We start from the raw sequence: 12,287 nt of genomic DNA on the forward strand, positions 1-12,287 counted from the left end.
AGCTATGGTTAGACAAAGAGGAGACCCCAAAATTTGTAGACACGTCCACTTGGGGAGTGACATCACCAATCCAAGCCAGCTGACAACTGGAAGCCGCTGCACATACACCGCGCTGCTTGCGTTCCACCTCCCTAAACCACAGTGCCTCCCTCCACATCCACCCAGCAGATTCCTGGCCAAACGCTGCATAACACCAGCTGCTTGCATGCCAATCTGTGGCAGGGATGAAAAGTCCTCCATGGATGACATGCTGGCTCCTCCTCTACTACATGTGAGTGCATTATTATATTTACATTATTTTCTGATTTGCAAAGGCCTCCACTCAGGCGGAGACGCCCTCTGCTCTTTTCTACACTCCCATATTTCTGACATATATAAAAACACATACTATGCAAGATTGTGGGGCTACAATATGGTGAGAGATAAAGGGTTATCCTGCCTTACCTCTTCACATCGCTGGTCCCAATATAGGGTCCAGGCTTCACCGATCATGGTTGGCATACCCCCAAAAGGGTCTCCAGAGTCTGTGGTTAACTACACACACATTAATAAAAGTGCCACGTTGAGTGCCCACTTAGGATCCAGTACCCAAAGCAACATTACAGACATTACCTATGGCGTAGGGTCAAGGTACAGTTCAAGTTTTTACAGAGGTTGCACTGATCGGCATGCACTCATTCTATTGTTGTATTAAAAGACATATGGTGAGTTGATTGAAGAAGAATCCAAAGGAAAAATAAAATAAAACTAGTTAAGCTAAGAGGGATCTGCCTATCAAATCTTTAAAATTTTGTACAAGCGCAAATCTCTTCACTCACGTGCAACTAAAAACAACCATCTTCTACTGTTTATTGAATTTTAGTAATGCTTAAAAAAGATTACCATGGTATCTGCAAAATCTAAGCTGAAGTTTTTAGTACAAAAAAGGGGGAAGAAAAAAAAAAAAAAACCACTACACAGAAATCATACTGATCTCATCCCACAGGTGCATATACAGTATAAAAATGACAAGGACACTCAAAGCAACGTGATAAAGACTTTACCTGTTTTATGGTAAATGTGTCTCCGTTTGCTCCTGCTGTGTGAAGGAGCTTCAGTAATGCAGGCTGAGGTCGTACCTGATGGATGGGTAAAAAAAATATACACGAGATTATTTTTTAAATAATACAATCTATATCCATAAATATATACAATAATATATACACACACAATTACATTTGTACACATAAGTTTACATACCCTGCAAGAATTTATGATTTCTTGGCTATTATACTCGTTTCCCGATCGGCTCGTGTCTTCTTTTCTGGGGCAGAACGGCACCCCTGCCCGAAACTCCGTATGGGGTTCCCTTCAAGAGCCCGCTGCACAGCAGGGGAACTGATGCGCGTGTCCGGCAATCGCGTGCACGAGATCCAGCACAGGGATTTGCGTGTGTTAACACTCAAATCTCTGTTCTGTCAGGGGAGAGGAGACATGTCGTTTGCTCCTACTAAGTAGGAACACAAATATGTCTGCTCCCCTAGTTAGTCCTATCCCCATACAATTAGAACACATATTTAACCCCTTCCCTGCCAGTGATATTTATACAGTAATCAGTGTATACTTATAGCACAAAATTGTCGCTTTTTTTGGTGTATAGCGCAAAAAATAAAAACCACAGGAGGTGATCAAATACCACCAAAAAGAAAAAAAAACGAAGTTACTTACTGGTAACGTTCTTTCCCGGAGTCTTTCAGGACAGCCACCTGAGAGACGTTGGCTCCTCCCCTCTGTAGGAAACACTGCACCAGCCTTCTATAATTTCCTCCTCCCCTGCTGTCTCCTCAGTTCTTTAAAGAGCACCTCCAGTCCGCTGGGGAGACACAAGAACATACGATACACATAGTTAACTAAATCACATTTCCTGTAAGGAAATCTTTATGTCTTAATATACATCTTGGTGGGTACCCAGCTGTCCTGAAAGACTCCGGGAAAGAACGTTACCAGTAAGTAACTTCGTTTTTCCCCTAATCGTCTTTCAGGACAGCCACCTGAGAGGATAACCGAGCACTTACCCCTAGGGCGGGACCACGGCTTGTAAGACCTTGCGTCCAAAGGTCTGATCTTTGGCTGACCACAGGTCCACTCTATAGTGTCTTACAAAAGTGGCAAAGCTGGACCATTTTGCAGCTTTACAAGTCTCTCTGCCTGTGACGCTGCCATTGAACTCGTGGAGTGTGCCCCGATACCCGCTGAGATCTGCATGCCTCCTAACTTGTACGCCTGTTCAATGGCGTCTCTTAACCATCTGGCTATGGTGCCTCTTGAAGCCTTGTGCCCTTGCCTAGCTCCAGTAAATAGAATAAAGAATCCGTTTAAGTGTTTTTGTTACCTCTAAATAATGTAAGACTTATCTCCTGACGTCTAAATTATGGAATTTTATTTCTTGTTCTTTAGAAGGATTTGGACAAAATGATGGTAACACAATCTCTTGACCTCTGTGAAATTGAGGCCACTTTAGTCAGAAATACCGTATCCATTTTAAAGACTATGCGATCCGGGAAAATCTGACAAAAGGGGGGTCTAATTGATAGGGCCTCTATCTCACAGACCCTTTTGGCTGTAGTAATTGCTACCAAGAAGATTGCTTTAAGCGTCAGCATCTTCAGGCTGCAATTTTTTAATGGTTCACAGGGTTCTGCTGTCATAGTTTCTAACACTAATGAGAGGTCCCACTTTGGAAAGGCTGTACTCTGTATCGTCCTGCCTGCTCACGGATTTAAGGAGTCTGATTATCCATGGATTTTATGCTAAACTTCTTTCCTGGTAAACCGACAGTGCTGACACTTGACTCTTTAAAGTACTGAGGCTTAGTAATTTATCTACGCCACTCTGTAGAAACTCTAATGCCCTGTACACAGGGTCAGACATTGATCGGACATTCCGACAACAAAATCCATGCATTTTTTCTGACGGATGTTGGCTCAAACTTGTCTTGCATACACACGGTGGCACAAAGTTGGCGGAAAATCCTATCGTTCTGAACGCGGTGACGTAAAACAAGTACGCCGGGACTATAAACGGGGCAGTAGCCAATAGCTTTGGTCTCTTAATTTATTCTGAGCACGCGTGGCACTTTGTGCGTCAGATTTGTGTACACACGATCGGAATTTCCGACAACGGATTTTGTTGTCTGAAAAATTTATAGCATGCTCTCAAACTGTGTGTCGGAAATTCCGATGGAAAATGTGTGAGGAACACAAACACGGTCGGAATTTCCGACAACAAGGTCCTATCACACATTTTCCGCCGGAAAATCCGACCGTGTGTACAGGGCATAAGACTGCCACTGAGCTTTGTGTTTTGAAGTTTTTTTCTGTGCACCATCTGCTAAAACATTTCCATACTCTTTGGTAGATATTACATGTCTCAACCTTCCTGCTTTTCAGCAGTGTCTCTATTAAACGGCTTGAGATCCCTTTTGCTTTTAGCAGCTGCTCTTCAGATACCAGACGGCTAAATTCCACCTTTCCACCTGGGGACAGCACACTGGGCCCTAGGAGAGTAGATCTTCCTGGATTGGTAGCAACCAGGGGGGCTCTATGGAGAGTTCTTTGAGCATAGAGAACCACGGTCTCCTGGGCCAGTGAGGTGCTATGAGAATCAGTGATGTGTTCTCTGTACACAATTTTATTAGAACCGCTGGTAGTAGTACTCGTGGGGGAAAGGTATAACATTTGTTGAACGGCCACTTTTGTGCTAACGCATCTACCACCGAGCTCTCCATCCTTTCTTCTCAGGGAGAAGAACGCTCAAACCTTCCTGCTTTTTCTCAAAGCAAATAAGTCCACCTGAGGTGTTCCCCTTTTTTTGTAATCTGCTCGAATACCTCCTGTTTTAGTACCCAATCGCCTTCCCTCACTTTCTTCCTGCCGAGGAAATCTGCCACTTTGTTTAAATCCCCTTTTAAGTGGACTGCTGATAAAGAGAGTATGTTTTCCTCTCCCCAGTTCAAGATTCTTTGCTAAAGACCACAGGGCTCCACTTCTGGTTCCCCCTTGTCTGTTGTCGAACCTGACCTGTACATGATGTCCTCTCAACTCTCTCTGGAAGGACTGAAGCGCAAGCCATACTGCCTTCAACTCTTTCCAATTGGACGACCTCGTCCTCTCCTCCTTCTCCCAAGTCCCTTGTGTTATTTGGGGGTCTAAATGTGCTCCCCACCGTACGCCGTTTGCGTCTGTGGTTAGGGTTCGTGAAATGGGTAGGATCCATAGCCGTCCTTTGTTTATATTTTCTGCTCTTCACCGCCATAGGGTCCTTTTTACCCTTGCTGGTATTAATACCTGTGTATCCAGTGACTCCTGCTTCTAATCCCATATCTTTAATAGGAACATCTGCAGTGGCCAAAAATGTAGGCTTGCCCATTGTACCGCTGGGATTGCAGACGTTAGCAACCCAAGCGTTGCCATTTTTCTTATTGAACATGGTAGATTGGCCTGTATTGTTTTTATTTCTTTTTGATTTTTTTCTATCTTCTCCTTGGGTAGGAACATTCTTTGTTGAACTGAGTCTATCATATATCCCAAATACTTTGTCTGTTGCGTGGGTTGTAGATTGGATTTTTCTACATTTATCAACCAACCTAGATTTTCTAAGAATGTCCGTGTGTATTTGAGGTTTTCTAGCAATCTCCCGGGAGATTCTGCAAAAAAGGAGAAGGTCTACTAAATGATGGATATGCCTTTTAGTCATAATGGTGCCAGAGCTTCCGCCAGAATTTTTGTAAACATTCTGGGTGAAAGAGAGAAGCCGAAGGGTAGAGCTCGGAATTGAAGGTATATGGTTTCTTTTCCTGTTTCTATTGCTAACCTTAGAAACTTGACAACTTGGTTGTATCGGTATGTGTAGGTACGCGTCTTAAATCTAGGGAAACTATATAACAGTTTGGGGGTAACAGAGCCTTCACTGAGTATATGGAATCCATTCTGAATCTTTTGTAAGCTATGGATATATTCAAGGGTTTGAGTTTGAGGATTGGTCTGACCTTTCCCGAGGGTTTTTGTACTCCGAATATATGGGAGTAGAAGCCCTGTCCTCTTTCTTCCTTTGGTACCTTGATGCTTACACCTTGTTTCCCGAGATCCTTTATGGACCTCATTAACCCTCTGGCCTTTTCTCTGTTCTTTGGAAGCTTGGTGGTGTAAAACCTGCTTGGGGGTGATCTTGAGAACTCTAGGTAATACCCCTCTCCTATTGTTCTCAAAATAAACTGATTGGAGGATATCCTTTCCCATTGCGAGAGGAAGGCCTCCAGTCTTCCTCCCACTGAGACTATTTTGTCATTGTTTATTTCTGGTTTGCTCAGGACGACGAAAAACCACTCGTTCCTGGTCTTTCCCTCTCTGGACCCAAGGTCTTTTCTGGTTCTCTGTCTTGGCTGCTAAAAACTGGATTTTGTGTCCCCTCTTTGCTTCCTTTTATTCTACTGTGGCTGACGCCAGGTTGCTTTGTGTTTCAGCGGGAACGCTTTCTTTTTGTCCGCTGTACGGTTCAGCACTTTCTCTAACCCTGGCCCAAACAGCAGGTCCCCTGTAAAAGGGATCCCGCAAAGTTTGGCTTTAGATGCGCAGTCCCCCTGCCATGTCTTTAGCCATAGGGCAATTCTTGTAGAGTTGGCTAGTGCCGAGGATGTGGCTGCCATGCGTACCAGCTCTGCTGATGCATCCACGATATACACAATGCCTCGCAGAAGAGTGGGAAAAGAGGATAAATTCTGCTCTTTTGCAGTTCCTTCCTCGATGTGTGCCTGAATATGGTTCAACCAGAACTCTACATTTCTGGCCACTACCGTGACTGCCATGGCTGGCTTTAGGCTTCCCACTGTGGAGTCACATGACTTTTTTAATAGGGAGTCCGTCCTCTTATCCATTGCTTCAGATAAGACCCCCATATCCTCAAACGCTAAATCCGTGTGCCTCAAGACATGTGAGAAGGACGCATCTAGCTTTGGGGTTTTGTTCCATACTGATGATTCGTCATCTGAAAATGGAAAGAGTCTTTTTAAGGCTTTAGAAAAAAAAAAATGGCTTTCTTTCTGGTTCCTGCCATTCCTTTTTAATTGCCTCTACTAGAACCTCATGAACAGGAAAACTCTTCTTTTCCTGTTCTCCTACACCCTCATACATTTGATCATGCGGGGATAATGGTTTCTTTTCAGCTTGTATACCTAATGTGGTATGAATTGCTCCCAGGAGATGGTCGACCTCTTCTAAAGAGAGCTTGTATTGGGAGGGTTTTCTGGAATCCTCTTCCAGAGCTTCACCCTCTGATTCTTGGGAGCCAGACACTGCGCTGTCAGGCTCCTCTTCTGCCTCCTCCCTAGGGGCTACTAAAAGGGCCTGCACTAGTGGAGGGTAGTGCTTGTGCTTTTGGTAGTGCAGTCTGTACTGAATGAGGAGCAGTCTGCAGTTGTGGGATCTGAAACCCTTCAAAAAAGGTCTTAAAGGATTCAAAAGGTGCTGGATAGTTCCTTAACAGATGCCGCTAAATCACTGCCCTGCTCATTCAAATGTTCCTGTACTAGTTTGTTAATACATTCCTTACATAATGCTTTCCTGCAGGAATCTTTAAGTGTAGTTTTACAAGAAGGGCACCTCCTCTTTGAGTTGAGAGGGACTGGTTTTGTCTGTTTTTTGAAAAGACGTAAAAAAGAAAACCCCAAAGTATTAACACTACCATAATCCTTTCCTGCAAAACTGCAGGTGCACAGCGTCTTCATGTGGGCTTACTTCACCAGGGGCCCCATGAACCAGCCTCTGACACCAGAGGGACCTTTAACTACCCCCCCCCCCGTCCATGTACTCCCTTGAAGAAAAAAAGGGGGGATGGTGGTGGGTTCAGGCCAGGGGAGTTCCACCCTAGGTTCCCCCTACCTTAACATGGCTGGAGCTGGTCTCTGCTGGACCAGTCTGGTCTCTTCCTTCTGCGTCCGACATTATGGTGTCACCACCGGAGCCTTTGCTGTCTCTACACCATGTGCGGCTCCTCTCCAGCCATGCCTGGCTCCTTTTCATGATTTGCGGCTGGAACCGGAAGCTGCGAACCCGGAAGTACACGCCCCTTTCGCTGGACATGACATCACCCGCGTCGTGCGGTCTCAATACCTGGTGTGGTTTGAACTGCCAGTGCTACACGCTGCTGAGGGTATGAGACGTCTGGCCATGTACCTCCCTGCTACCGTGCTCTGTGCTGAAAGGGAGCCCCCCCGAACTCCGCCTGCACTCAGATGCGGGGGTGACAAGATTTTCTTCCAGGTTAGTTTTTTTCCCTGGTCTGCCCGAGGAGCCTCTGCTCCCTTTTAGGACATCTGCCTGAGCCTCCTGACTCTCCTGCTTGGTTCCACTGGTGTCTCCCCTCTGGAGGAAACACAAATAACTGAAGAGTCAGCAGGGGAGGAGGAAATTTTATAGAAGGCTGGCGCGGTGTTTCCAACAGAGGGGAGGAGCCAAGGTCTCAGGTGGCTGTCCAGAAAGACGATTAGGGGAAAAAGGATGCAAATTTCGCAATTTTATAGAGACGCAGTGTCAAACTGTAAAAAGTGCTCTGGTCAGGAAGGATTTAAAATCTTCCGGGGCTGAAGTGGTTAACAGGGAATATGAATGATAACACAAACATTTCTTTCACTCATTGTTAGTGTTTGGCTGAAGCCATTTATTATCAATTGTGTTTACTCTTTTCAAACCATAAAAGCAACAGAAACTACCCAAATGACCCTGATCAAAAGTTTACATACCTTGGTGATTTTGGCCTGATAACTTGCACAAAAGATGACACAAAGCGGTTTGAATGGCTATTAAAAAGGTAACTATCCTCCCCTGTGATCTGTTTGCTTGTAATTAGTGTGTGTAATTAGAGTGTGTATAAAAGGTAAATGCATTTCTGGACTCCTGACAGACTCTTACTCTTGCATCTTTCATTCAGTGCTGCACTGATGTCTCTGGATTCTGAGTCATGGGGAAAGCAAAAGAATTGTCAAAGGATCTGCAGTAAAAGGTAGTTGAACTGTATAAAACAGGAAAGGGATATAAAAAGATATCCAAGGAATTGAGAATGCCAAACAGCAGTGTTCAAACTCTAATCAAGAAGTGGAAAATGAGGGGTTCTGTTGAAACCAAACCACGGTCAGGTAGACCAAGTAGAATTTCAGCCACAACTGCCAGGAAAATTGTTAGGGATGCAAAGAAAAACCCACAAATAACTTCAGGTGAAATACAGGACTCTGAAAACATGTGGTGTCTGTTTCAAGCTGCACAATAAGGAGGCACTTGAAGAAATATGGGCTACATGGTCAAGTCGCCAGAAGAAAGCCATTACTACGCAAATGCCACAAAGTATCCCACTTTCAATACGCCAAAACGGCAAAGAGACAAGCCTCAAACCTTCTGGCACAAAGTCATTTGGAGTGAAGGGACCAAAATTGAGCTTTTTGGCCACAACCATAAACGGTACATTTGGAGAGGATTCAACAAGGCCTATGATGAAATGTATGGAGGAGGATTGCTGATGTTTTGGGGATGTGTGAGCTAGGAACAGGCACAGGAAATTTGGTCAAAATTGATGGCAAGATGAATGCAGTATGTTATCAAAAAATACTGGGAGGAACATTTGCATTCATCAGCCAGGAAGCTGCGCATGGGACCTACTTCCATGACAATGATCCAAAACACAAGGTCAAGTCGACCTGTCCTTGGCTACAGCAGAATAAAGTGAAGGCTCTGGAGTGGCCATCTCAGTCTGTTTCCTGACCCTAATATTATTGAGTCACTCTGGGGAGATTTCAAACGAGCAGTTCATGCAAGACAGCCAAAGAATTTACAGGAACTGGGAGGCTTTTTGCCAAGAGGAATGGGCAGCTTGACGATTTGAGAAGATAAAGAGCCTCATCCACAAATACCACAAAAGACTTCAAGCTGTCATTGATGTTAAAGTGGTTGTAAACCCTGGGACAAAAAAAAAAAACCCTTGCAAGACAAAAAGGCATAATGAGCTAGTATGCATAGCATACTAGCTCATTATGAATTACTTACCTGAGATCGAAGCCCCTGCAGCCATCCTCGTACACCGCTCCGGCGGCTGACATAGCTCCCGGAGTTACTTCTGGGTATCATGGATTCCGGCGCGGTGATTGGCCGGAGCTACGATGACGTCACTCCCACGTATGCGTGCAGGAGCCGCCGGTAACGGCACACTCACTGAAGCCACGGCACTTACATGCTGTGGCTTCAGTGTGCATGTGCCGATGAAGTCAGCATATGCAAATACAGGGGATATCTCTGTTCAGGTTTAGGCGATATCCAGGGTAGCTACAGGTAAGCCTTATTATAGGCTTACCTGTAGCAAAAAGTATCTTGTATGGGTTTACAACCACTAAAGGGGGCAATACGTGGTATTAAGTGTAATACATACATACATACATACATACATATACATATATATATATATATATATATATATATTAATATTATATACACACACACAGTATCTCACATTTTTGTAAATATTTGATTATATCTTTTTATGTGACGACACTAAGGAAATGACACTTTGCTACAATATAAAAGTAGTGAGTGTACAGCTTGTATAACTTTAATAAATTGCATAAATTTACAAGTGTAAATTTGCTGTCCCCTCAAAATAACTCCACACACAGCCATTAAAAGAGAAGTACAGGTTTCCTTTTTTTTTGCTTACATCTATTCTATGTGAGCTGCTGATATTTAAACATCTTTCCAGCCCTCTCAGAAGTTTCCCCATTCTGTTAACCGCTTCAGCCCCGGAAGATTTTACCCCCTTCCTGACCAGAGTACTTTTTGCGATTCGGCACTGTGTTGCTTTAACTGACAATTGCACGGTTGTGCGACGTTGCACCCAAACAAAATTGACGTCTTTTTTTCCCCCACAGATAGAGCTTTCTTTTGGTGGTATTTGATCACCTCTGCGATTATTTTTTGCACTATAAACAAAAAAAAAAAAAAAAAAAAAAAATCGATAATTTTGGAAAAAAAAAAAGCAATATTTTTAACTTTTTGCTATAATAAATATCCTCCAAAAATATAAAAAAAAAACAAAACACAAAAAAAAACAAAACAAAATTTTTCCTCAGTTTAGGCCGATATGTATATTTCTCCTTTTTTTTTTTTATCAAAAAGAACAATCGCAATAAGCGTATGATTGGTTTGTGCAAATGTTATAGCGACTACAAAATAGGGGATAGTTTTATGGCATTTTTATTATTTTTTTCTAATTGGTAATGGCGGCGATCTGCGATTTTTATCCTGACCGACATGGCACACACATCGAACACTTTTGACACTATTTTGGGATCGTTGTCATTTATACAGCAATCAGCGCTATAAAATGCATGGATTACTGTGTAAATGACACTGGCAGGGAAGAGGTTAAACACTAGGGGGCAATGAAGGGGTTAAGTGTGTCCTAGGGAGTGATTCTAACTGTGGGGGGAATGGGCTTCCACTCACATGACAGCGATCACTGCTCCCGCTGACAGGGAGCAGTGATCTTTCATCTCACAAGGCAGAACGTGGAAATGCCTTGTTTACATAGGCACTTATCCGTTCTGTGGCTCCGTGACACGATCGCCGGGACACCGGCGGATTGAGTCCGCAGGTACAGTCACAATGTACGCAGCGGCGCGCTAGCCCCAATTAAAGGGGACGTACAGGTACACCCATTTTTGCCCACCGCTGCCATTGTGCCAACGTATATCAGCGTGCAGCGGTCGGCAAGTGGTTCAAATCAAGCTAAACACCCGTGGGAGACATTACAGACTTTCATACAGTGTAATACCGACAATGGTCTGGATCCACCCACTTTCCTGTTATTTTGCTTGATTGATATCCTCTCTCTGCTCGCTCCTAAGACTTGACAGAGTGTAGCTGCCCCCCCCCTCTTCTCTCTCCTCCCTTCCCCCCTGCAGCATGTTCCTATGGTCAGACAAATCCAGCAAAGATAAGAGCACTTCAGTCGGTGACTATGGGAAGTCACTGATATTAATATATAGAGGCGGTTTACATTACACAGCACTACCAGAGTGAAAATAATATATTTGTAAAGCAGAATACACATATGGATGAGACAGCACACAGGGATTTCATGGATTACTGGTATAGTAAAATGAAATAAAATCAGAGCTAACATTGTGAATAAATCCTTTTATTGACTATCTGGATTTTTAAATGAGACAGACAATGAAACCTTCCATTCACATCTACTTTTATTTTCTTACTAAAGCACAGAGCTCCGCTCCACCATAATTGGTGTATTGCCTAGTACCCATATACCAATAATGTTCCCTTCATTGTAAATAGAGTATTACAGGATCACATGCCGTACAGTGCCATCGCATGCCGTACAGGGATGGGGATGATGGGACTGTACAGTGATACAGGGGATGGGGATGACGGGACTTTATATCATGGCACGTGGTGGCTCTGGGGATGGGATCAGTGACAGAGGGATGGTGGGGGGATAGGATCAGTGACAGAGGGATGATTTGTATGTACAATAAAGGAGACCCTGGGGACAGATCGGGGATCACTTTAGATGTGGGGGAGATGTCAGTCTCCCTCTCCTATGTACTGTACACATGTATGTAATATAAACACATAGCACTGTGTACATTTCAGAGAACAGGTCACCATGCTCCTTACCATGTCTCTTCTTCTGATTTAACACCATGCTTTGTGTAGAGAGATTACCTGTGCTCATAGAAGTTTTCAGTGACAATCCCCCCTCCCCCCAATCGGCTGGAGGAGACAATGACATGAACTTTGAACGACTGAGGGGGAGGGAATTCAGAGGATACAGGAAGGAACATCAAAGCCCAGGGGAGAGGAGAGCTTGCAAATACAATCCAGGGAAAGGTGAGGATGTCACTGCTTGTATTACACTCTCTCTGCTTCCAGGTTTAAACTGGGGACCCGCTGCCATGGAAACAGAGGCATGTGAGGAGCGTGCTTGTTCTAAAAAGCAGCCGGGGGGGCGTGGCCAAGATGGCGAACTGAGCAGACGTGCTTCTTGAGCTCTCCTGGAGTGTGATCCGATTAATACATCCGTACCTTGTAACTGCATAGATCGACACGATCCTGGTGTATCTGGAGGCCTTCTAAATCCTTTGGAAGTCAGAAGAGGGGTAAGAAGCGGAAATTTCCTCCGAAGGCCTTAGCGGAGTCCGCTTTAGCTCTTGACGGCCCTGCTTCCCCTGTACGCCTTCACAATATGGCGTC

General features: G+C 44.2%; 1 protein-coding gene across 2 annotated transcripts in view; it reads right to left on the reverse strand.

Moving 5' to 3' along the window:
• MDM4 (MDM4 regulator of p53) overlaps positions 1–12,287 on the reverse strand; it is a 192,917-nt gene that overhangs the window by 137,492 nt on the left and 43,138 nt on the right. For both annotated transcript variants that reach the window (XM_073615829.1, XM_073615828.1), the window contains one exon: positions 1,044–1,118. In XM_073615829.1, the coding sequence (XP_073471930.1) occupies positions 1,044–1,118 (75 nt within the window). The remainder of the gene's footprint in view (positions 1–1,043; positions 1,119–12,287) is intronic.

Source organism: Aquarana catesbeiana, linkage group LG02 (genome assembly GCF_042186555.1).
Source record: "Aquarana catesbeiana isolate 2022-GZ linkage group LG02, ASM4218655v1, whole genome shotgun sequence".
Lineage (NCBI taxonomy): Eukaryota > Metazoa > Chordata > Amphibia > Anura > Ranidae > Aquarana > Aquarana catesbeiana.